At 43.7% G+C, this 26,339-nt stretch overlaps 2 protein-coding genes across 2 annotated transcripts; both read left to right on the top strand.

Annotated features, from left to right (window-relative positions):
• The first annotated feature begins 11 nt into the window (after positions 1–11).
• On the top strand, positions 12–7,804 carry LOC115791464 (olfactory receptor 1-like). Its single transcript, XM_030745551.1, has 3 exons — positions 12–937; positions 1,036–1,071; positions 7,681–7,804. The coding sequence occupies exons 1-3, from the start codon at positions 12–14 to the stop codon at positions 7,802–7,804; spliced, it is 1,086 nt and encodes a 361-aa protein (XP_030601411.1).
• A 10,013-nt stretch (positions 7,805–17,817) lies between these two features.
• On the top strand, positions 17,818–18,798 carry LOC115791466 (olfactory receptor 1-like). The gene has a single exon (XM_030745552.1). The coding sequence runs from the start codon at positions 17,818–17,820 to the stop codon at positions 18,796–18,798; it is 981 nt and encodes a 326-aa protein (XP_030601412.1).
• Positions 18,799–26,339: the final 7,541 nt, after the last annotated feature.

Below are 26,339 nucleotides of genomic sequence, written 5' to 3' on the forward strand. Positions count from 1 at the left end.
GAAAATTTACAATGGACTTCTTCAACTCTGCACTTGGGAAAAATATTACTTTTGTGCGCCCTGCATATTTCATTATAAGTGGATTTACTGGAATTCCTAATATTAGATACTATTATGTCTTTCTTTTTTTTGTTTATATTATTTCAGTCCTGGCAAACGCAGCTGTAATGGGGGTCATATGCTTGGATCATAATCTAAGAATACCAAAATATGTTCCAGTTTTTAATCTTGCATTGGTGGATCTGTTAGGAAACTCTGTCGTTGTACCGAAAGTTCTTGATATCTTTTTGTTTAATCACCCCCAGATTCCTTATAGTGACTGCTTGACATTCCTGTTTTTCTGCTATCTTTGCGTTTTGATGCAGGCTTTAAATCTGGTTGCTCTGTCATATGACAGAGTTATAGCTATCGTTTACCCACTGCATTATCCAGTGAAGGTGACTCACAGGTTCATGATCTCTTTGATTGCCTCTTTGTGGGTATTTGTCATTACTGTTATGCTCGTTGTAGTTGGCCTCCTTACAAGACTTTCCTTCTGTCAGTCAGTTGTTATTAACAGTTATATCTGTGACCATGGCCCGATATACTGGCTTGCATGCAATGACTATACACCCAATGATGTATTTGGTTGGATTGTGACAGTTCTTGTTCTTTATCTTCCTCTTACAATTGTTTTGATCAGCTATATGTGTATTGGCTATGCTTTAGCTAAAGTAGCTACAGTCCAAGAAAGAATGAAGGGCTTTAAAACCTGCACAGCTCATCTTTCATTAGTAGCAATCTATTTCATCCCACAGTCAGTCACATTTAGTCTAGGTGCAGACATAGAGCCAAATGCCAGGATCCTAAACCTGTCTCTGACCATGGTCTTTCCTCCAATGCTGAACCCAATCATATATGTTCTACAGACACGAGAAATCAAAGAATCTCTGAAAAAGTTGTTAAGAATTATAACCCGCTACAAAATTAGAAAAGTAAAATTAAAAACTAAGTGTAAATGTGGCATTAATATTGTGAGCCCTGTGTTTATTTAAGTAATGTATGTAAGATCATAAAGACTGCGATGCTGCAGTATTTCCAAACAGAAAACAAATCACAAAAGTTCAATCTGTGGTTGCTTTTAAAATACGTCATGCAGCAAAAATGTAATTTGTGATGTAACTGTAATCAATATGTTTCTACACAGTCCAAGAAATTGCCTGATTGAGTAAATGCCTTGTGCATGTTGAAGGTGATTTTATATCCATTTTTTTATCTTTTGCATCTATTTATCATTATTGTGATCAGATGGCACATTTATATGCATCAAAAATCTATGTTTTCAAAAATAATTGAGAACTTTGCTTTACATTAGAAGAAAATGACTATGTATGTTACAAATGATCAAAGATACACCATATTTACATTTCAAAGAGGAATGTTTTCAGACTCAGCTGTGCTTCATGTTAGCTTTTCTGGTCATTCAGGGGACTTTGACCCTGTTCTAAATTTAATGGTGAAGCAGCCACTGAAAGTGTAATTATTGTGGACCTGGCATTCCCTTTTTTTGTGTCTATAAATTCTTTGCATTTCAGACTTTAATATTGAGTGAAATTATCAATGTTCATGTTCTTAACAGCTTTTTCAGCTTATAGGCACTCAAGAGCTGAGGACTAAGCCAGATGTACACCTTGTGTAGGTTGTAACACACAGAGAGAGACAGACAGCTACACACTCACTCACACTTATGGCCAGTTTATAATTACGAGTTGTGCTTACACAACATGCAAAGTCCATCCAGAAAAGCTCCAGCTTTTCTGGATGGACCAGGAATCCTCTTGCTGTGAGATGACAGTGCATATTAATCACATTAATAGTTGGCAAATGTAAGGGCTGCCTTTTTAAGATGTAATTATTGCATTTTTGACAGTCTAGTGCCTAATTTTTTTTTTTATTAACATCATAAAAGAAAAGTAAGTATCTTCTGTTTGCTCTGCTTTGTTTCTTCAAGTTTATTTGACATTGTAACTAAAAAAAGTGCTGTCACTGTGAGGTTGACCAGCAACCAGCAGAAACTTAAAGAAATTGACAAACTGTATGACAGTCAGACAAGCATAGTCATTATTTAATACCTTAATACCTTAATTGTCTGCATAAAGCTGTGATCACATGGTTTGGTGACACAAGGAAACTGACAGCTTGGCTGAATAGAAAATACAAGACACTGACTTTGTAGATCAACAACGAAAGTCTTGAAATAGAACTTTGTTTAACCCCTTAACTGGCAGCAAAAAAATCACCTGACAAAAACTACATAACGCCTTCTGGTTATTATTGGCTCTGAAAACCCCATTTCATAGCCTATTAACTGGCCACGTCTGGTCCACCGGCCGAATGAAGTGCATTTTATATGGCAGGCTAGACCCTCCCATTTTGATTGACACTTCATTCGGCCAGTCATGTTAAGAAATGGGTTTGCTAGAGCCAGTGATACTCAGAGGGCGTCACGTAGCTTTGTCAGGTGATTTGGTGCAGCCAGTTACATGATTGGCCGAATGAGGTGTCATAGGAGGGTCTAGGTGAGGTGTCATAGGAGGGTCTAGGTGTCATAGGAGGTGTCATAGGAGGGTCTAGCCTGCCATATAAAAGGGACTACAAACGGCCCGCCAGCGGGCCCTGGCCAGTTAAGGGGCTACCTCAACTTTTGATAAAAACATTACCTTTGTGCAACCTGCATATTTCATAACAACTTGTTTTATTGGCATATACTATTATGTATTACTTTATTGGTGTTCATATTGTTTTAGTACTGGCAAACAGCTGCATTGGCAGTAATATATTTGGATGATAGTGATCAGGCTTAGGGGGTTGAGGCCTATGCAGAATAGCAGTAGTGACAGTGCATCATCTTGGTATTTTCCACACTTGTGCAATTGCAAAGTCCCATTGAGCTCCTGAATAATTTCATTAGTGCACTGTTAACATTGTATTAGTACCAAGCAGTCCTGTATCCATGTGTGGAGCACTGAGTTTTAGATTTTCTTGTTGTCAATCCAGGCAGTGCTCAGGTTGGTATGCCTGGTCTCAGTCCTGGTGAACTGCTCTATCAACCAGTAGGCGGTGCTTTGACCCTCTGGTGTTATTTCCTCTGAGCTGCACTCATGTGTCTACTCAACTTGGTTGCTATAATGCCTGAGAGAAGCTCATGTTGAATTCAAGTCAATTCAGTTTTATATACATAGCACAAAATCACAACAGTCACCTCAAGGTGCTTTATATTGTAAGGCAAAGACCCTACAATAATTACAGAGAATAGTGTTGTGTGAGCCATCTTATTTTTCCAAGATATTATTCCAGTATTGTTCACTCTCAGCTCTGGGTGATTCTGCCCTTGTACTATTGTTGCCTTGCAGCTGAGAGCACACCCTGAATGGATATTTGGAGAATAGGGCATTTATTCTCTTGTCCGCTGCTTTTTGTTTAAATGTATCTCTTTAGCCAAATGGCAGAGCTGTAAGCCTTTGTTTCGCTTCAGTGATGGATCTATTTTTTTCTGTGGTATATTATGAATAAAATATAGGTTTAATGAATTTTGTAAATTATTATATTCAGTCTTTCTTTACATTTTACATAGCTTCCCAACTTTTTTTGAATAGTTTCATGTTTTTGGCAATAATACATCCAAATGCTAAGATTATAAACCTTTTCTTTCACTATCATGCCTTTCATGTTAAATCCAAAATTCTATGTATGTTCTTGCACAGGAAATAAGGAAATCTTGGGGGAAAAAAAATAGAAAGCTAGAGTAGAATCTAAAATTGTATGAATTTATACTAATTTATACTTTGCTCACTTACAAAGAAGTGAATAGCTTCTAATTCATATGTAATTTCATTTTAATAGAAAGCTACAGAATATCAACCACAAATCCAGGAAAAAAAAATTCTTTTACGTCAGTTGGCTTTTAGTGAAATACAGTGCCTTGCGAATGTATTTGGCCCCCTTGAACTTTTCAACCTTTTGCCACATTTCAGGCTTCAAACATAAAGATATAAAATTTAAATGTTTTGTGAAGAATCAACAAGTGGGACACAATCGTGAAGTGGAATGAAATTTATTGGATGTGTCAAACTTTTTTAACAAATAAAAAACTGAAAAGTGGGGCGTGCAGTATTATTCGGCCCCTTTACTTTCAGTGCAGCAAACTCACTCCAGAAGTTCAGTGAGGATCTCTGAATGATCCAATGTTGTCCCAAATGACTGATGATGATCAATAGAATCCACCTGTGTGTAATCAAGTCTCTGTATAAATGCACCTGCTCTGTGATAGTCTCAGGGTTCTGTTCAAAGCGCAGAGAGCATCATGAAGACCAAGGAACACACCAGGCAGGTCCGAGATACTGTTGTGGAGAAGTTCAAAGCCGGATTTGGATACAAAAAGATTTCTCAAGCTTTAAACATCTCAAGGAGCACTGTGCAAGCAATCATATTGAAATGGAAGGAGTATCAGACCACTGCAAATCTACCAAGACCCGGCCGTCCCTCTAAACTTTCATCTCAAACAAGGAGAAGACTGATCATAGATGCAGCCAAGAGGCCCATGATCACTCTGGATGAACTGCAGAGATCTACAGCTGAGGTGGGAGAGTCTGTCCATAGGACAACAATCAGTCATACAGGCTGATTGTTGTAGACAGTTTGTAGACTTAAGCCCAAAGAGAAAACCACTGTAAGCATGATACAGCTATGAATAAAGCAAGCACTTGCAAGCTTTATGGAAGAGTGGCAAGAAGAAAGCCATTTCTCAAAGATATCCATAAAAATTCTCCTTTAAAGTTTGCCACAAGCCACCTGGGAGACACACCAAACATGTGGAAGAAGGTGCTCTGGTCAGATGAAAGCAAAATCAAACTGTTTGGCCACAATGCAAAACGATATGTTTGGCGTAAAAGCAACACAGCTCATCACCCTGAACACACCATCCCCACTGTCAAACATGGTGGTGGCAGCATCATGGTTTGGGCCTGCTTTTCGTCAGCAGGGACAGGGAAGACGGTCAAAATTGATGGGACGATGGATGGAGCCAAATACAGGACCATTCTGGAAGAAAACCTGTTGGAGTCTGCAAGGGACCTGAGACTGGGACAGAGACTTATCTTCCAACAAGACAATGATCGAAAACATAAAGCCAAATCTACAATGGAATGGTTCACAAATAAATGTATCCAGGTGTTGGAATGGCCAAGTCAAAGTCCAGACCTTAATCCAATCAAGAATCTGTGGAAAGAGCTGAAGACTGCTGTTCACAAACGCTCTCCATCCAACCTCACTGAGCTCGAGCTGTTTTGCAAGGAAGAATGGGCAAGAATTTCAGTCTCTCGATGTGCAAAACTGATAGAGACATACCCCAAGCAACTTGCAGCTGTAATTGCAGCAAAATGTGGCACTGCAAAGTATTAACGCAAGGGGGCCGAATAATATTGCACGCCCCACTTTTCAGTTTTTTATTTGTTAAAAAAGTTTGACACATCCAATAAATTTCATTCCACTTCACGACTGTGTCCCACTTGTTGTTGATTCTTCACGAAAAATTAAAATGTTATATCTTTATGTTTGAAGCCTGAAATGTGGCAAAAGGTTGAAAAGTTCAAGGGGGCCGAATACTTTTGCAAGGCACTGTAAGTATTTGATCCCCAAGCAAAAATGACTTAGTACTTGGTGGAGAAACCTTTGCTGCCAGACACAGAAGTAAAATTTTTCTTGTATTGGTGACCATGTTTGCACCCATCCCAGGAGGGATCTTTGCTCACTACTCTTCACTTAAACTCTCTAAATCCTTTAGGTCGCTTGGCTGCTGCTTGGCAACTCAAAGGTTCAGCTCTCTCCACAGATTTTTTTATATAGAATTGATGGTTCTTTGTGCTGGAACACCCAACCATAACTAGCTACTCCCATGAAAATTTAAATTGACTCCCTCCTTTCTGATTATGATCCCATATTGTAGAGCCTGCTTCACTGAACAATTTGCAATTTTAATTATGGTTATATTTCATTCCTGAGCAAAGATATGCAAAGATCATGGCACCCACCGTGGCAGACGTGTTTGCTTGCTCCGCTCCTGGATGTAACCTTTTTCGCATTTCTCTTTTTTTTTGTATGTTTTGTTTTCTTGTTTTAGATGCAGTACACAAATGCCTTGCACTAAGGACATACAGCAGACAGGCATTATTAGATATTGCCGTACATTATTTGGAGTTTGCTGGTCACATCCAGGGCTGGACTGGTAATTGGGCGTACTGGGCATTTGCCTGGTGGGCCGACCGTCCTCAGGGGCTGTTGCATTGTTTTTTTCCTTTTCTTTTCTTTTCTTTTTTTTTTTTTCAGAGACCGGCCCACAATTCAGAGGGGGCGGCCCATTGGCCCATCTTCAATATACACAGTGGATGGAACCAATCAGGATATAGGATGAAAGCGGCCCCACCCTTTCTCTGCGTGGTCCCCTGTAACTCTCGCTAGTAGTTTCAGTGTTGAACACATGTGTTAAAGGAGAGGGAACATGGAGAAACCGAAGCGGCAGAAAGGGGGTGCCGACAAGTTACGTGCAAAGAAATTGAAGAGTGTCACTGATGCTACAAAAAGTGGAAAGATCACAGACATGTTAACTGCTGCAGCCTCCACGTCCTCTGTAACAGCAATGCTACAGCAACAGCAGCTGGAGGCAGGGCCGACCAGAGGCATAGGCAACATATGCGGCTGATCACCAGGGGGCCCCCAAGCTCATCCACATTTGTCATGAAACTTTTTTTTACAAATGCCAATGTCCTAAAAGAAAGAAGAGACTATTCTAAGTGTCCAGATTTGTACACTTGTAACAACACTAATTTAATGATATCTCTAATATTTCTGTCTCAGGCTAATTCATGCATTTATTGCTTGTAGGTTGGACTATATCCATCCATCCATTCGCTTCCGCTTATACTGTTCAGGGTCGCGGGGGGGCTGGAGCCTATCCCAGCTGTGATAGGGCGAGAGGCAGGGTGTACACCCTGAACAGGTCGCCAGCCTGTCACAGGGAAAACACAGAGAGACAAACAACCTTTCACACTCACATTCTCATTCACACCTATGGGCAATTTAGAGTAGCCAATTAACCTAACCCCAGTAAGTGCATGTCTGTGTGGGAGGAAACCGGAGGACCCAGAGCAAACCCACGCAAGCACGGGGAGATGCAAACTCCACACAGAAAGCGGGTGTGGAGTTTGCATCACCTTCTAGTCCACTCCCACAGCTTGGTCGGCCACCGCAGTCATCCCCTTACCATCGGCCAAACATCCAAACCATCAATGGCTCCTCTGTATCCTTCCAGATATCTTCTGTAGCCCAGCTGCATACGACCTCCCAGATTACAGCAGCCTTTGCGGCTAACGGTCTTGGGCTGACCGACCATTCCTACTCGGCCGCTGCTTTAGCCAAGTATTAGCACCTCAAAGGTCTTCTCCTGCAGTCCTTTGAATGGGTCCATCCTTTGTTGCTCATTGGGGCTGACCGCACCCACCTCATAACTCCTACTACACCTGTTCATCTCGGACCACCTGGTGGTCCAGCTGCCATTAAGACTCACCTGGGATGGTTGCTGCAGGGACCAACTCAGCTTGTGCAAAGACAGCTGTCGCCACAACAGTGCCTTTCCCTCTCCCTCAGCCCTGCAGAGCTAGAACTTAAGAAGAACATGGAAAGGTTGTGGCAGCTTGATGTCTTACCTTACCATAGTGAGAAGCTGGCCACTAGATCCCGAGAGGATCAAGAAGCCCTTAATCTCCTGTAGGCCAAGATGACCAGCATTGAGGTGAATTTGATCTTTCGCTATGCCACACCATTACTGTGGAGGAAGGACTTTCCTGGCTTCCAGGCCCCTAAAGAAGTTGTGATGCCTGGCCTTAGGAGCATGGAAAGACGTCTGACCAAGGATCCTGACAAGGCAGCCATGTACAATGCAGAAATCAATAATTTAGTTGTCGCAGGTGCCATAACCAAGGTTACCTTAGACACCACATCGACTGGAGAAAGTTGGTACATCCCCCATCACAAGGTCAACCATAATGGCAAAGACCGTATAGTATTTAACTGTTCCTTCCAGTATGGTGGTCTTAACCTCAATGAATGGTTACTGCCTGGTCCACCCTTGAGTCCCTCTCTCCTGGGTGTACTCCTTCAGTTTAGGGGCACAATGTCACCATCAGTGGAGACATATGTGGTATGTTTCACCAGGTGCTACTCTTGCCAGAAGACAAGCCTCTTTTACAGTTCCTGTGGTGCCACATTAAGAGAGAAAAACCTCCTGAGGTGTATGAGTGGCAGGTACTGCCGTTTGGGGCTACTTGCAGTCCTTGTTGCACGTCCTTCGCTCTCCAGAAACATGTTTTGTCACACAGTCTGCCTGAGGAGGATGTGAGATTCTCAGTGGAGAAGTGCATTTACGTGGACAACTGTCTTCAGAGCTTCCCCTCAGCTGCAGAAGTCCATCATCTCCTTGATAAATTGAGAGCTCTTCTAGCATCTGGCGGGTTTGATATCAGGCAATGGGCCAGCAACCAACCTGAGGTCATTAGCCATCTCCCACCAGAAGCCAAGTCCCCTAAGTTGGAACTGTGGCTCTTCCATGACAAAACAGAGGCCACGGAATCCACCCTGGGTCTGAGTTGGTGTTGTGACCCTGACAACCTAGGCTTCAAGTGCCGAAGGGTGACTTATGGTGTTCCTACAATGAGGAATATCTACAGGGTTTTGGCCACACAGTACGACCCCCTAGGTGTCATCCTTCCTTTTACCACCAGGGCAAAGGTGATTGTCCAGCAGCTGTGGGACAAATAGAGGGAGTGGGATGACCCTGCACTCCCCTGATCACCTTCTTTAAGCATGGAAGGTGTGGGAAGCTGAACTCCAATACTTGCCACAGATAACATTACCTAGATGTTACACCCCAAGTACTATGGAACATCCGGAGGTGATCCATGAGATACATGTCTTCTTGGATGCCTCAGAGAAGGCTTATGGTTCCGTAGCCTATCTGCGTTCAGTGAATCTCACTGGCCAGGTGCACTTGTCCTTTGTTCTGGCCAGATCCCACGTAGCCCCATGGAAGCAGCACTCTGTGCCCCGTCTTGAACTCTGTGCAGCTTTAACTGGAGCTCAGCTGGCTAAAGTGCTCACCAAGGAGCTTACCATATTGAGTCAGGAGGTCACTTACTGGACAGATTCCACCACAGTCTTCCACTGGTTGAATTCAGAATCCTGCCACTCCAAAGTATTTGTGGGCACCAGAGTGGCAGAGATTCAGGAACTGACCAATTTGAAGGAATGGCATTATGTGGACTCAGCCAGAAACCCTGCTGATGACCTCACAAATGGAAAGAGCCTGAGAGATTTACTCGGAGCCAGCCGCTGGATGCAGGGCCCACAGTTTCTCCAGCAGCCTCCCAGTGAATGGCCATTGAACCAGCCTGCAATTATGAGGCAGAGCTACGGAAACCCGCCTTCTGTGGAGTGATAACCTCACCACCTCCTGGGACTGATGAAAGCAAGTGTAGCAGTTGGTAGGAGTTAGCAGAGACAATAGCTGAGGAGCTCCATGGGGTGGAAGGGCTGACGGGACAGCCTCTGGCTAGTGCATACAAAGAAGCTGAGTTCCTGGCTATGAGGCAAGTCCAGGTAGATAGTTTCCCAGAGGATTATCAGCTCCTAAAGACAGGGAAACCTATTCCACATACCAGGCAATTATTGTGCCTCTCTCCTGAGTTTGACAACTCCAGCCTGCTTATCTGTGTTGGAGGCCAGTTGAGCCGGAGTGAAGACCTTGATCTGGATACTGTACACCGAATTGTCTTGGACTCCAACCACCAGAACACTAGACTCCTCATAAAGGACTTTGACTCCCGGCTTGGTCATCCTGGACCTGAGAGAGTATTTGCAGAGCTCCGCCAAAATGTATGGATCCTTAGAGGCAGGGAGGCGGTACGCAGACACCAAAGGACATTCCTGGAATGTTGCAAATGGAGGTCCAAACCAGTCTGCCAGAAAATGGTAGATCTTCGACCCCCACTCACAAGTGCTGGCAGACAGATTCAGTTTCAAACTGTCATCACTACACTCAGTAGTGATGACAGTAATGAGGGCAGCCTTTGTAAGAGCCTACTTGCTTGGACTGCAAACCAGAGGGAAATGGCAAAGTCCCACATCGGACATCAGAGTAGGAATTAGGGATGCGCCGATCCGATATTCTGTATCGGTATCGGTCTGATCCTGGCCTAAATTACTAGATCGGATATGGAAAGAAATAAAAAATGCAATCCGATCCCATCCGTCCCACATTAGCTGCATTACAGTTCTCCGTCATCATCTTCTTCTTGTGGGTTTGTGGTTGACCAAACCAGCTTAGAGCTGCATTACCGCCACTTACCAGAATTGAGTGGGGATCAGGAAACAACCCCCTCAGTTCTCCATCACTGGGACAGATTCCCTTTGACACTGAGTGTAGTGATGACAGTTTGAAACTGAAGCCTCGATACGTGCTTCGAATGGTTCTATGGACTTACAACTCAGTAGAACCACTGCTTTGAAGCTTGCTTCAGAGCAAAAAAAAATCATGTGACATGGGAAGCAGCAACTGCTTCGTTCTCGGAATGAATCGCCTGACTGGTTCAGGTGATTCTCTGGCTACGAGTGAAGAAGCGAGTGCGAGACAGTCAGCCAGGTTCATACTCGCACAGTTTTAGCATTGTTATGGTCATCAGTTACTGCTGTGTTATGAATTAAAGACAATCTTTGCTGGCTCATCCTTTCAATGTGACACTGTCATGTCAATATTAACGCAGCAGTTACACAAGCACAGTCATAGATGGATCTAACGGAGAGAATCTGCCCATTTTTCAAAATGGTTGTTGTTCAGACTCATAATAAATAAAAAGGAAAAAATGTAAGCAATTTTTTTTTTCAGTGCGGCCCAGTACCAAATGACCTAGTGGCCGGTACCTGGGAATATCTGATTTAAATTACATGAGAAATGGCTGTCTTAATTGGAGGGGAAAGCAAAATCTTAAAAAATAAGTCAAAGGGCCAAATTGTATTATACTTTTGACATCAATTCGCAGGCCGGAAGTGGGGGGGGAGTAAGTGGCCCTGTCACGTCCTGGGCCGTTTGCCCAGCGTTTTGTGTTTAGTTTATTTCCTGAGCTTCTCCTCCCAGTATGTTTGTCTTGTTCCCCGTGTTGTGACTCGTCTGCGTGTTCCTTGGTTTATCACTTCCTGTTTTATTTTGTCAGTATGATTTCCCTGTGCTTCGTGTCTAGTTTTGCTTCCCCCCGTGTGATTAGTTTCATTTGCCTCACCTGTTGTTCCCTGCTGTTTCCTCTTGCCCTGATTACCCATTGTGTATTTAAGCCCTCAGTTTTCATTTGTTCTCTGTCGCGTCGTTGATGTTGTGTGCCCGTGTGTTCCTGTGCTCCCTGTGGTTCCCCTTCGTCTCCCTTCTGAACGGTTTTTGTATTGTTTTCCCTACATTAATAAATGCCTTTAAGTTATGCCCATCTCCGGAGTCCTGCATGTTTGTCCTTCCTCGTCCGTTTCCTCCCCGGCCATGACAGAACGACGCGACCATACTAAAGACCTGGCTAGCTCCGGCTACTTCAACGGCACTCGTCTGGCGCTGGGGGGCCCAGCATTTCAGAACAGTGCCCGTCAGCGTCCTTCATCTGCGGCTCCGCTCACTGGCTTCCCCCTTCCACTGCAGTCGCGGCGGCCACGGAGGAGGGGGAGTTCCCGGCAGCATCGGTAGGGGGCCCCCCCAGACCCGAGCGGTATAACGCCGCGGATATTGTCTCCGCGTCATGCGCAAACTACCGTCTCTGTGAGTAAGACTGACTCCAGTATCACAACCGTTTGGGATAAGGGGCTTTCTCACACCACCAGCTGCCAGCCAGATCTCTCTTGGCTACCCGCCGATGTAGAGATAATCGATTCTCCCCTGATGGTGGACATTTTGGAGGCAGAAACTCATGCATCTCGGCCCAACAGAACAAAACAACCCACTAACAAGGACAAACGTTCACAGGACCCCGCTGCTTTTCCCCTCCCTGAGGTGGCAAAGCAGACCATCATTCGGTGGGTGGACTCGTTGGTCTTTGAGCTGCTGTCTGACCCATGCGAGATTGAGCAAAAAGCTATCACAGCCAAACTGCAAGGGCTAGTGTGTGACCATCCTTGGCTGCTGGACTCTCTGCATGGGCTCGTGAAAGATTTTGTCATCACCACCCTTCATCCACAGCCAGCGCCACAGACCTCAGCTGTAGCTCCAGCCTTCTCGTCTCCCCAGTCAGCTGTAGCGCCAGCTCCTCCTCAGTCGCAGTGTTCCCAGTCAGCTGTAGCGCCAGCTCCTCCTCAGTCGCAGTGTTCCCAGTCAGCTGTAGCTCCAGCTCCTCCTCAGTCGCAGTGTTCCCAGTCAGCTGTAGCTCCAGCTCCTCCTCAGTCGCAGTCTCAGACCCCTCAGTTAGCTCCAGCTCCCTCTGCTCACCCTGCTCCCGCTCCCTTGGCTCCAGCTCCCCCTGCACCCGTACCTGTTCCGCGGGTGGGGGCAGCCACGGACGGGCTGACCTCTGCACCCGTACCTGTTCCGCGGGTGGGGGCAGCCACGGACGGGCTGACCTCTGCACCCGTACCTGTTCCGCGGGTGGGGGCAGCCACGGACGGGCTGACCTCTGCACCCGTACCTGTTCCGCGGGTGGGGGCAGCCACGGACGGGCTGACCTCTGCACCCGTTCCTGTTCCGCGGGTGGGGGCAGCCACGGACGGGCTGACCTCTGCACCCGTTCCTGTTCCGCGGGTGGGGGCAACCAGGTCCAAGCCTTCGCATCGGTTTTCAGCGTTAGCGGCAGCAGCAGGGTCTCCCTCAGCCTCAGCTCTCCCTAGCTCTCAGTCTGTCTCCACGCAGTCAGCTCTCCCTAGCTCTCAGTCAGTTTCCACGCAGTCAGCTCTCCCTAGCTCTCAGTCAGTTTCCACGCAGTCAGCTCTCCCTAGCTCTCAGTCAGTTTCCACGCAGTCAGCTCTCTCTAGCTCTCAGTCAGTTTCCACGCAGTCAGCTCTCTCTAGCTCTCAGTCAGTCTCCACGCAATCAGTCTCCACGCAGCCAGCTCTCTCTAGCTCTCAGTCAGTCTCCACGCAGTCGGCTCTCCCTCAGTCTGCTCCCACGCAGCCAGCAGCTCTCCCTCGCCCTCAGTCAGCTCTAGCTCCAGTCGCTCTCCCTCGCCCTCAGTCAGCTCTAGCTCCAGTCGCTCTCCCTCGCCCTCAGTCAGCTTTAGCTCCAGTCGCTCTCCCTCGCCCTCAGTCAGCTCTAGCTCCAGTCGCTCTTCCTTGGTCCCCAGTTTCAGCAGTTTCAGTGCCCTCTCAGTCAGTTCCCTCAGCTCCTGCCCTCTCTAGCTCGCAGCCTGCTCCCACGCAGTCTGCCCTCTCTAGCTCGCAGTCTGCTCTTTCTGTCTCCCGGCCTGCTTCCACGCAGCCAGTCGTCTCCCGGCCTGCTTCCACGCAGCCAGTTGTCTCCCGGCCTGCTTCCACGCAGCCAGTCGTCTCCCGGCCTGCTTCCACGCAGCCAGTCGTCTCCCGGCCTGCTTCCACGCACTCAGCTTCCCCAGGGTCAGCTCCCACGCACTCAGCTTCCCCAGGGTCAGCTCCCACGCACTCAGCTTCCCCAGGGTCAGCTCCCCCGCACTCAGCTTCCCCAGTGTCAGCTCCCACGCACTCAGCTTCTTTGTCTCAGCCCCGGTCTCTCCCGTCGACTGCTGTTGAGTCTCTGGTCTCTGAGTCAGAGTCCCAGTTAACTCCCATGTCGCCATCATCCTCACCATCATCCTCACCCGCACTATGCCTTGCAAAGCAGCCCCAGCCTGCGCATCCAGTGTTCGAGCATCCGGAGAGTCCTGCTCAGTCCGAGCCGCCAGAGTCCTCAGAGTGTTCCGCTCAGTCCGAGCCGCCAGGGGGTCCCGCTCAGTCCGAGCCGCCAGGGGGTCCCGCTCAGTCCGAGCCTCCGGAGTCTTCGGAGTGTTCCGCTCAGTCCGAGCCGCCAGGGGGTCCCGCTCGGTTCGGACCTTCCGAGTTTCCTGTGTCCTTGACCGCCCTGGGCTCAGGGGAGTCCGGGCATGTTGCGGCTCTGGTGAGTCGTCGTCATCGCCGCCGCCGCCGCTGGGAGCGCGGTTGGCCTCCAGTGTCTTCTCCTCGTCTCCGCCGCCGCCGCTGGGAGCGCGGTTGGCCTCCAGTGTCTTCTCCTCGTCTCCGCCGCCGCCGCTGGGAGCGCGGTTGGCCTCCAGTGTCTTCTCCTCGTCTCCGCCGCCGCCGCTAGGAGCACGGTCGGCCTCCGGTGCCTGCTCCCCATCGCCGCCACCGCTGGGAGCGCGGTCGGCCTCCAGTGACTCCCCCTCGTCGTCGCCGCCGCCGCTGGGAGCGCGGTCGGCCTCCAGTGACTCCCCCTCGTCGTCGCCGCCGCCGCTGGGAGCGCGGTCGGCCTCCAGTGATTCCTCCTCGTCCTCGTCGCCGCCGCCGCTGGGAGCGCGGTCGGCCTCCCTCGTTGGGACTTTGCTTTGTGGCCCCTTGGCCTCTGCGGCCTCCTGAACTGTGTGTTTTTTGTTTTGGATTTCCCATTGACTCCCCTGAACTGTGGACTGTTTTTTCCCCTGCTGTTCTGTTTTGTTTTGTTTTGTTTTAGCTCCTGCTCTGTTCGTGGACTTTGACCCATGTGTTGGATTTTGGAGTTCCCCAGCCTTGTGCCGTCGCTTTTGTTTCATCCTGTTTTTGCTTCTCGTCCCCGTGTTTTGTTCTTGTTTGGACTCTGTTGCCTCTGCTCTGCCTCATTTTGATGCCCCATGTTGGACTGTCTCCGGCCTTGTGCCGTCGCCTTTTGTTCTGGTCCTGTGTTTTTGTTTTCTTCCTGTACGGGTTTGATTTGTTTTGTTCACGCCCTGTGATTTCTGTTTTGCTCCCTGTCTTTGTTTTTGTTTCGGGCCCTCCCTCCTGGTCCCCCGCCTCCCGCCCTTGTCTGGTTTTGTTTTCTGGTTTTGGCCGTCGGGAGCCGGCCTTTAAGGGGGGGGTACTGTCACGTCCTGGGCCGTTTGCCCAGCGTTTTGTGTTTAGTTTATTTCCTGAGCTTCTCCTCCCAGTATGTTTGTCTTGTTCCCCATGTTGTGACTCGTCTGCGTGTTCCTTGGTTTATCACTTCCTGTTTTATTTTGTCAGTATGATTTCCCTGTGCTTCGTGTCTAGTTTTGCTTCCCCCCGTGTGATTAGTTTCATTTGCCTCACCTGTTGTTCCCTGCTGTTTCCTCTTGCCCTGATTACCCATTGTGTATTTAAGCCCTCAGTTTTCATTTGTTCTCTGTCGCGTCGTTGATGTTGTGTGCCCGTGTGTTCCTGTGCTCCCTGTGGTTCCCCTTCGTCTCCCTTCTGAACGGTTTTTGTATTGTTTTTCCCTACATTAATAAATGCCTTTAAGTTATGCCCATCTCCGGAGTCCTGCATGTTTGTCCTTCCTCGTTCGTTTCCTCCCCGGCCATGACAGGCCCGTGGGCCGGGAGTTTGAGACCCCTGTTGTAATACTTTATATTCACAAGCATTCTCCTAAATACATTTCTACTGCAGGTCTACATGTATATTTAGTCACCAATCAGGGACTAAAGTATAAAAAATATTCTGACGAGGAAGGGGTCCTTCCGGTACCGGGCAATCGCGATTGCTAATAGCAGCGCTTGCTAGCAAACTGCAGTTATAGCGATCCATTCAGGGAACTGAAGAAGAAAAATAACAGCTGAGATTCTCAGCACAGCAAGCACAACACAAAAACACAGTAGAGAGCGGTGGAGCCATGGAAAAACATGTGCGAGGATGCTCTTAGTGTCAATGGGAATACGTCGCAGCGATAAAGAACTTTTTAAAATCTTAGGGCTTTTTTTCTAACTCCTGATCCCCTCTCCATTCCAGTAGGTGGTGGTAATGCAGCTCTAAGCTGGTTTGGTCAACCGCAAACCCACAAGAAGCAGAAGACAACGACAGAGAACTGTAATGCAGGTAATGTGGGAGAAACACAATTTAATGGGTCGGATTGCATTTTCTTTTTTTTTTAATTCTTTCCCGATATCTGATCCAGTAATTTAGGTCAGGATCGGACCGATACAATACTGAATATTGGATCAGCGCATCCCTAATTAAAATGTTCAATCAGGCATGCAGACACTCTCTTCATTCTTCTTTCTTCAACATATAGACCACTTCAAGAAATAAGGTGATGGAGTTGCTGGGAGAATGACTTGCAGGTTGCCCACAGAGTAAGTCAGTCAGTCACAACATGATTAAGCAAGTCAGTCTGTAGAAGAGATTAAGAACCATTTTCATTACATAAGAATAACTAAAGCATATTCGAAAATATGCTTTCATACTGATTGCCTCAAATACTGCATTATTAAACTGCAGTAACTGCAGTGCAAAGACACAGATATATATGCAGAGTGAGTTCTAACAGTCTGCAAACCTGAGTTTCATAAGTGAATGGCAGCAGAGAGAAAACTGAAATGGATGGATGTTTGGGCACAACTGTAAAATCCTCATTAATGCTTAACAATATATATACAGGTATTGGACCAACACATGCTGCCATACACACAGTATTGTTTCATTAGAAGCTTTGCTAAATTGAGCATTTACCAAGACAATGCCAAACCCCATTCTGCCAGTATTGCAACAGCTTTGCTACACAGGAGAGTCCAGGCATTAAACTTTTCCAGCAGTTTAGACCTCTCACTTTGTGAAACATTTGGCACATTATAAAATTAAAATATGACAAAGGGATGAACAGTTAAAATCTTATATCAAGCAAGCAAAGGCAAGAAAAAATTGCTTTAAAAATTACAATTTGTCTCACACTTATAGTGTTGTTAAACAATGTAATTCAACACAATGTATCAGCTTTTTTTGGTTGCCACAAATCAAAAATAAGCATAAATATAACAAATATTTCATTAGTCTTTTCAGTTTTTACATTTAATATGTTGTGTTTATTCTGTTACCAGTTATAGGTTTAAAAGAACATGTCATGGCAGGCGGTGTGACAGGCGGGGATGGACCCAAATGCAGGACTCCAAAAACAGGTGCACCTTAAAAGGTATTTATTAAAGAACAAAACAAATAACAAAAATCCACTTGGGAGCCAGACCAAGAGCAAAATCCAAAAACAAGACAAGGCATGGAAATGCAACACTCCACCAAGACAAAACCAATGACACGACAAAGAACTGACTAGAACACAGACAATATATACACACTAGGGTAACGAGGGGATGAGGAACACCTGGGAGGGAGACACAGGAAGGAAAACTAAACACACTGTACTAGAAATAAGACACTACCAAAAATAGGCAGGAAGTAGAACAAGGGAACAAAGACGCCAACCTGACACAGAACACCGGGAAAACATAAGGAACTAGAAATAACAAACAAAAGAACCCAGAACAGATAAAAATAAGGCAAAACAAAACACAGGGTCAAAAGGGCCCTGGACCATGACAGAACAAGTAATTGCATTCAGTTTTATGTACATTTTATACACCATCCAAGGATTTGTTGAAAATGGATTATAGAACACACTCAAGGGATCACACATGAATATAAACACTGAGGGGATCTGCAGACAGTTAAAGCTTGCTTGAGCTTCATCATCAGCAGTACTCCACTGTCTCCATCACAGAAGCCTGATGTGCAGTTTCTGTATTGTCAGTGCTTGGACAATACAAATCTGACAGAAAATTTACAATGAACTTCTTCAACTCTGCACTTGGGGAAAATATTACTTTTGTGCACCCTGCATATTTCATTATAAGTGGATTTACTGGAATTCCTAATATTAAATACTATTATGTCTTTCTTTTTTTTGTTTATATTATTTCAGTCCTGGCAAACACAGCTGTAATGGGGGTCATATACTTGGATCATAATCTAAGAACACCAAAATATATTGCAGTATTTAATCTTGCATTGGTGGATCTGTTAGGAAACTCTGTCATTGTACCAAAGGTTCTTGATATCTTTTTGTTTAATCACCCTCAGATTCCCTATAGTGACTGCTTGACATTCCTGTTTTTCTGCTATCTTTGCGTTTTCATGCAGGCTCTAAATCTGGTTGCTCTGTCATATGACAGAGTTATAGCTATCGTTTACCCACTGCATTATCCAGTGAAGGTGACTCACAGGTTCATGATCTCTTTGATTGCCTCTTTGTGGGTATTTGTCATTACTGTTATGCTTCTTGTAGTTGGCCTTCTTACAAGACTTTCCTTCTGTCAGTCAGTTGTTATTAAAAGTTATATCTGTGACCATGGCCCAATATACCGGCTTGCATGCAATGACTATACACCCAATGATGTAATTGGTACGATTGTGCCAGTTCTTGTTCTTTGGCTTCCTCTTACAGTTATTTTGATGAGTTACATGTGTATCGGATATGCTTTAGCTAAAGTAGTCACAGTCCAAGAAAGAATGAAGGGCTTTAAAACCTGCACAGCTCATCTTTCATTAGTGGCAATCTATTTCATCCCAGTATTAATCACATTTAGTCTAGGTGCAGACATAGACCCAAATGCCAGGATCATAAACCTGTCTCTGACCATGGTCTTTCCTCCAATGCTGAACCCAATCATATATGTTCTACAGACACGAGAAATCAAAGAATGTTTGAAAAAGTTGCTAAGAATCATAATCCGTTCCAAAGTTAGAAAAGTGAAATTTAAAAAGTAAGTTTAAATGTGGCATTAATATTGTGAGCCCTTTGTGTATTTAAGGAGTATATGTAAGATTATAAGGACTGCAATGTTGCAGTATTTCCAAACAGAAAACAAATACAAAAGTTCAATATGTGGTTGATTTTAAAATACATAATGTAGCAAAAATTTAATTTGTGATGTAACTGTAATCAATATGTTTTTACACAGTCCAAGAAATTGCCTGATTGAGTAAATGCCTTGTGCATGTTTAAGGTGATTTTGTATCCATCTTTTACATCAGTTGATCATTATTGTGATCAGATGGCATGTTTCTCTATGTTTTCAAAATAATAGAGTATTTTGATTTACATTAGAAGAAAATGACAATATGTGCTATGACAAACAATCAAAGATACACTATATTTGCATTTCAAAGAGGAATGTTTTCAAACTCAGCTGTGCTTAATCTCAATAGTCATTCAGAGGAATTTGATGCTGTTCTGAATTTAATGGTGAAGCAGCCACTGTAAGTGTAATTATTGTGGACCTGGCATTCCGTTTTTTGTGTTTATAAATTTTTAGAATTATATATTGTGTGAAATTATCCGTGTTCATTTTCTTAACTGCTTTTTCAGCTTATAGGCACTCAGGAGTTCAGAACTAAGCCAGCTGTACACCTCGTGTAGGTTGTAACACACAGTGCGACAAACAGCTACACACTCACTTGCATCTATGGCCAGTTTATAATTACTAGTTATGATTACACAACATTCAAAGTCCATCCAGAAAGGCTCCAGCTGAGGTTCTAACTAGGGAAGCGCCGATCCGATATTCAGTATCGGTATCGGTCCGATACTGGCCTAAATTACTGGATCGGATATCGGAAAGAAATAAAAAAATGTAATCCGATACATTAAATAACTTTTCGCTCACATTAGCTGCATTACAGGGCTCAGTCGTCTTCTTCTTCTTGTGGGTTTGCAGTTGACCAAACCAGCTTAGAGCTGCATTACCGCCACCTACTGGAATGGAGTGGGGGATCAGGAGTTAGAAAACAACCCCCCTCAGATGCTCCGTCGCTGCGACGGATTCCCTTTGACACTGAGCGATCATCGCTGACATGTTTTTCCGCCTCCACCGCTCTCTGCCTTGTTTGTGTGTTGTGCTCGTGGTGCTGAGAATCAGCTGTTATTTTTTTCTCTACTTCAGCTCCCGGACATACTGCTAGCGAGCGCAGCTATTAGCACTAGTGACCGTCCGGTACCGGAAGAACCCCTTCGCCGTCAAAATATTTTTAATACTTTAATCCCTGATTTGTGACTAAATATAGACCTGCAGTAGAAACGTATTTAGGAGAATGCTTGTAAATATAAAGCATTACAAGATTGCGCTCACGCAGCCCCTAGTTTTTCACGTGAACACTGATGACGCAACAGCAGCAGTCAGCTGATTTACGTGCAGTCTGTCTGCACAAGCGGAAAGAGGCGGAGCCGGCGCGCTCAGATGGAGCAGAAGGAAATGTTTTGCTAGTGTCCAAAAGAAGCCTTTTCGTCCCTGTAACATCCATTAAACCTTTACTGGGAAACAGCTGGAGGTCCTTCATCAACCACCTGATCAGTAAGTGAAGAAATTCACCCTGTTTGTTTCACACAGGGAAAAACTGCAGTACGGAAGTTAAAATATGCAGATGAACTGTTAATATGAAAAAAAGTATTTCTTATCCAGTTACTTGGGTAATCAATATAAACAGAATACACAATTGCTAAAATAATCGATAGTTGCAGCCCTAATGAAATTTGCAACATGCTTCTCACACAGAAGCAACAGGATTCAGGTGATAGTTATTGTTGTAAGTAAGTACAGTTTATTTATATAGCGCTTTTCACAGACAGAAAAGCGCTGTACAATAATTAAAACACAATATCACCCCCCCCACCCCACCCCCAGAAAACACTATGTTAAAAACATAACATTACCATATTAAAAGAAAAAGAAAGTCAGATACCAGAAAGCCTGGTTAAACAGAAAATTTTTCAACTATTTTTTAAGTGATGCCACAGAGTCAGCTAAATGGAGCTGGAGTGGTAAACAGTTCCAGAGCTTTGGTGCCACTGCCTAAAAAGCTCTGCCCGCCCTGGTCCTTAAGTCTTGTATGTGGGACAACTAAAAGACTTTGATTTTGTTGTGTGAGAGACTGTTGACTTCTAATTTTTTTTTTTTTTTTTTTTAAATGCCTTGATCAATTTTAAATATCGGATTTATATCGGTATCGGCCGATATCCAAATGTAAAATATCGGTATCAGACATAAAAAAGTGGTATCGTGCCATCCCTAGTTCTAACTAGGAATCCTCTTGCTGTGAAGTGACAGTGCATATTAATCACATTTATCTTTGGCCAAATTAAAGGGCTGCATCTTTAAGATGTAGTTATAGCATTTTTTGACAATGTAGTGCATAATAATAAAAATATAACATAATAAAAAACATTTTTTTTCAAATTTATTTGACATTGTAACTAAAAAAAAATGTTGTCACTGTGAGGTTGACCAGCAACCAGAAGAAACTTTAGGAACTTGATAGCGTTTCTTGTGACAGTCAGACAAGCCAATTGATTACTTAGTGTCTTTAGCTGTGATCACATGATTTGATGACACAGGAAAACTGACAGAAATTGATTAAAAAAAACAAAAAAACAAGTGTTTTACTGGCATGTAGAATAAGGTATTACTTTTTTGGTGTTCATATTGTTTTAGCACTGGCAAACAGCTGCATTAGCAGATAGTGATCAGGCTTTGGGGGTTGAGGCCTCCGCAGCATGCTGCTATATAGCAGTAGTGACAGTGCATCATCTTGGTATTTTCCACACTTGTGCAATTGCAAAGTCCCATTGAGTTCCCGAAGGATTTCATTAGTGCACTGTTAACCTTGTATTAGTACCAAGCACTTCAGTATCCATGTGTGGAGTTTTAGATATTCTTGTTGTCAGTCTAGGCGGTGCTCAGGTTGGTCAGCCTGGTCTCAGTCCTGGTGAACTGCTCTATCAACCAGTAGCTGCAGGTTTGACCCTCTGGTGTTATTTCCTCTGAGCTGCACACATGTGTCTACTCAACTTGGTTGCTATAATGCCTGAGAGGAGCTCATGTTGAATTGAATCGAATTGAATTGAATAGTGGCAGAGCTGTAAGCCTTTGTTTCGAAGTTTCTAGAGCTTCAGTGATGGACATATTTTTTCTGTGCTTTATAATGAATAAAATATAGGTTTAATGAAATTTGTAAATTATTATATTCAGTCTTTCTTTACATTTTACATAGCTTCCCAACTTTTTTGAATAGTTTTATGGTTTTGGAAATAATACATCCAAATGCTAGGATCATAAACGTTTTCTTTTGCTATCATGCCTTCCATGTTACAGGAAATCCAAAAATCTTTGTATGTTCTGGCACAGAAAATAAGGGAATCTTTGAAAAAAATTATAAAAAGCTAGAGTAGAATCTAAAATGGTGCTAATTTATTTAATTTATTAATGATTTTAATACTTTGGTTGTCAAGTTATTCAATTATTTAACCTATTTGTTATTATGTTCAATCAACATTCATATAGTACATGTAGATGAAAATTTAACATCAAGCAGCAATATGCCTTCTGCCGTGAACTGAAGAGGATGTCAGGGGAAGAGGCTTTGATACATGTTGATTTCTCAGAAAATTACTGCTGTAAATACAGTTCCCAAGTTCAGGCAGTCCACTTTGGGGCTTCACATAAGCAAGCCACCCTGCATACAGGTGTGTTGTATGTTGGCAGATGCCCAGAGCCTGTGTGCTTTAGCACAATCTCAGCCAGTAGACATAAAAGCCCTCCAGCAATTTGGCAGCACCTAAATCCTGTGCTGGATTACCTTCAGGCACAACATCCACAAGTGTCTGTGCTGCACTTTTTAAGCGACGGGCCCTGTACTCAATACAAACAACGAGGCAACTTCATCCTTTTCACCACAGAACTGGACAAAAGAGGATTCAAGGCTGGTTCTTGGAATTTTTTTGAGGCTAGTAATGGAAAAGGAGCACCAGATGGTGTAGGGGTGCTTCAAGTGCTTCAACACCCAGTGTTTTAGTTTTGGCCCGAAGATAGAAACTGCTCTACCACAATCAGCCAGTGGGGAAAATCCAGACAAGGAAATCCAGTGGGAGAGTTTAGAGCTGATTGGGAAATATGATGATGATTTCTATCCAGGCATCATTCTGATGATACATGAAACACATGTCCAAGTCAAGTGCATGCATCGTGCTGGGTCAAACCGATTCTTCTGGCCCCATCAGGATGATATGCTCTGGTACCTGTTTGATGATGTCCTTGAACTCATTCCACCCCCACAACCGGTGACAAAACGCCATGTGGAGGTCTTGAAAGAGGTGTGGAACCGACTTACAAGATAAATCACACAAGCACTTACACAGATGCACACACACATACTCACGCAAACCAACACGCTGAAATCATTAACTGTTTATCAGATTATCAGTTTAGTTTTATGTTATTACCATGAGGACAAAATGTATTTTAGTGCACCTCTCATGAGGCCTAGTAGTTTTGACCAGTTGATGCTTGGCACACATGCACTCACACACTTACACAGACGCACACAGAGGTACAGATACAAACAGACACGCTGAAATCATTAGCGGTTTGATTAGTTTGGTTCATCAAAAATATCAGTTTACAAGTTTAGTTTTATGTTATTACAGTGAGGACAAGATGGATTTTAGTGCACCTCTCATTAGGCCTAGTAGATTTGACCAGTTGAGGCTTGGCATACACACACAATCTTTGTTAAATCTTTGAGGAATTAACATAATGTTTGACAGATAACATTGTTGTACTTGTTTTTACTTTAGGTTAATAAAACTCAATCCAACTACAATTTATATCTCTTGTCCTTCTTTTGTTACATAATAAAATACAATGTTAATAGAAAGTCCTGTACAGTGAATTTGAAAGTAAAAACCCCCAAACTTAAAACAAATTTTTATACAAAGCTGTATTTGTCCCTTCAACTCTGTTACTATCTTCAACCCTGTTATCCTAGTCTCAACCCCGTCACACCTACATTTTGATGCATTATTTTTAAAAATGTTTAAAATAATAATTTAGTGTTAGTTGAGTTTTGTCTAAAATTTTGAGGGCTATCAACAGACCACTAAATTAGATCACAACTCCTCCATTAAAGAAAATGTTTCATTAAAAATGACAACAATGCTTTCATGCATTGATGGATTTCAGGCTTTAAAATGGGAAAAAATTGAGATTTTATGCCATTTTCACTTTTAAAATTATAGAATAAATGTGTGGGACATCTGATTAATATACAAATATTAGTTTCTTTAGAAATACACTTTATAATCATATTTAAGAAGCCTCAGTAGTGTCCATAACGGGGTTGAAAAAAAACAACAAATATTACAAATATTAGTTTCTTTAGAAATACACTTTATAATCATATTTAAGAAGCCTCAGTAGTGTCCATAACGGGGTTGAAAAAAAAACAGTGACCAGACCTTGAAATAATGACCTATAAAAATGGAAAAATAATCCCTAAGGTGGGAAAATGTTTTTCTGTCCTTAATGCTGAGGGATATACATACACATAATACTTTTTGGTAAAAAATGTGAAAATATCAAAGTCCAATTTGAGCTATTCTCGTAGGCTAAACGTAGGAAAGGCTGGCCGTCGACAAAAGTCTCGAGCTCCGATGGGGAGAGAAGCTAGAGAATTAAGACTCCAGCATAGCACGAACAATTCAGAAACAATTTGAAAAGAGGAAAAAACAAACAAAAAAAAAAAGCTATTTATTAACTGTTTTAGACTGCTTATTGCTAGCGGATCTATTTTGACCCAAAGTGCAGCCGTGACTGGTTCTGAATGACGGCTTTACAGCAGACAGCTGCTCCCCCTCTTCCAGGTACTGCGTACTGGCACAGAATCTTTTAGTGGTACGCAGTACCGGACCGTACCGGCTTACTTTCAGCCCTGGAAATTACCATCACGACAGACACCAATCACCTTGAAGCCACAGCTCAGAGTAGCAGCCTCAACAATGGAGGTCCAGAACATAAACACACACCTGATCGAACTCACCACCAGGTTGTGATCAGTTGACAGCTCAGCTCCTCTCTTTTTATGACTGTGTTCCCCCTTGAATTTGGTTCTGCACACCAACCTGTGTTGGGTAGTATGAATTAGTATGGAGATGAATTTTAGCAAAGTGGGAATTGTCCAAAAAATGTTTTTGTAGCAGAGACTTTAATTGGAAGAAGATCTATTATTTACCAGGCCTGTCAGAATTGTTATAAACCATGGAGTGCTCTGGTGACATGTGTTTCTTTAGCACACATGAGAAAGAAGGTAGCAGTAAGCCCGGGAGGTGTTTGGTCTGATCAGATTTCAGGGGATGACACATTATGCAAATTGAGAGGGGTCAAAGGCAAGTGGGCAGAGTTAGAATCTTCAGGTTAGAATGATGTGTCTGTACTTTGTCCAGACTTGTGTACATGTCAACTTGTGAAACGTCATCAATTTCAGCCCAAGTACTGTTCCAGTTCAAAGTACACACAAAGGCAAGTTTGCTCAAAATATCAAGATGTTCTTGTATTGGTTCTATTTTTAGGGGTCTCCATGTTCCTTTTTCCCAAAAAATTAAAATGAATTAAATCTAAATTTTCCAAAAAATCACTGGGATGAACAGGTTCTGGTGCAGGCTGTTTATTAGACATATTAATTACACAAAACACAGGTAAAGACCAAAACACAGACAGTAACATAGTTAAGCCTAAGATACACACACATACAGGGACAGAGAGAAAAAGAGAGAAACAAAGAGACAGAGAAAGATACAGAGGCAGGAAGAGAAGAAGGACAGGACAGGACAGGGAAGGGCAAAAGTAAGTGAGTAAAGTAAAAAAGTAAGAATAAAAGAAAAAAGAGAAGAAGTGTCATACAAAGAACAAGCACCTTATTTTATACACTTAAAAATGGTAACTGCCCACTTGCCTTTGACCCCTCCTAATTTACATGAAATGCTGTCCCCTAAAACCTGAAACAGACCAATCACCGCCGAGGCCTATTGCAGCATAACTAAGGGGTGCTTCAGGATCACCTGATCCAGCCCTAACTATAAACTTTATCAAAAGGTATGTTTTAAGTCTAATCTTAAAAATAGAGAGGATGTCTTTCTCCTGAACCCAAACTGGGAGCTGGTTCCATAGAAGAGGGGCCTGAAAGCTGAAGACTCTGCCTCCCATTCTACTCTCAAGTATCCTAGGAACCACAAGTAAGCCTGCAGTCTGAGAGCGAAGTGCTCTGTTGGGGTGATACGGTACTATGATTTAAGGTAAGATGACCTTTTATGTAAGAAGGATTTAAAATTCACTTCTGGATTGCTCTTTATTTTGAGTCTCAGTGAGTACTCTAGCTGCAGCATTTTGAACCAGCTGAAGACTTTTCAGGGAGCTTTTAGGACAGCCTGATAGTAATGAATTACATTAATCCAGCCTAGAAGTAATAAATGCATGAATTAG

This window comes from Archocentrus centrarchus, chromosome 14 (genome assembly GCF_007364275.1).
Source record: "Archocentrus centrarchus isolate MPI-CPG fArcCen1 chromosome 14, fArcCen1, whole genome shotgun sequence".
NCBI classification, from domain to species: domain Eukaryota; kingdom Metazoa; phylum Chordata; class Actinopteri; order Cichliformes; family Cichlidae; genus Archocentrus; species Archocentrus centrarchus.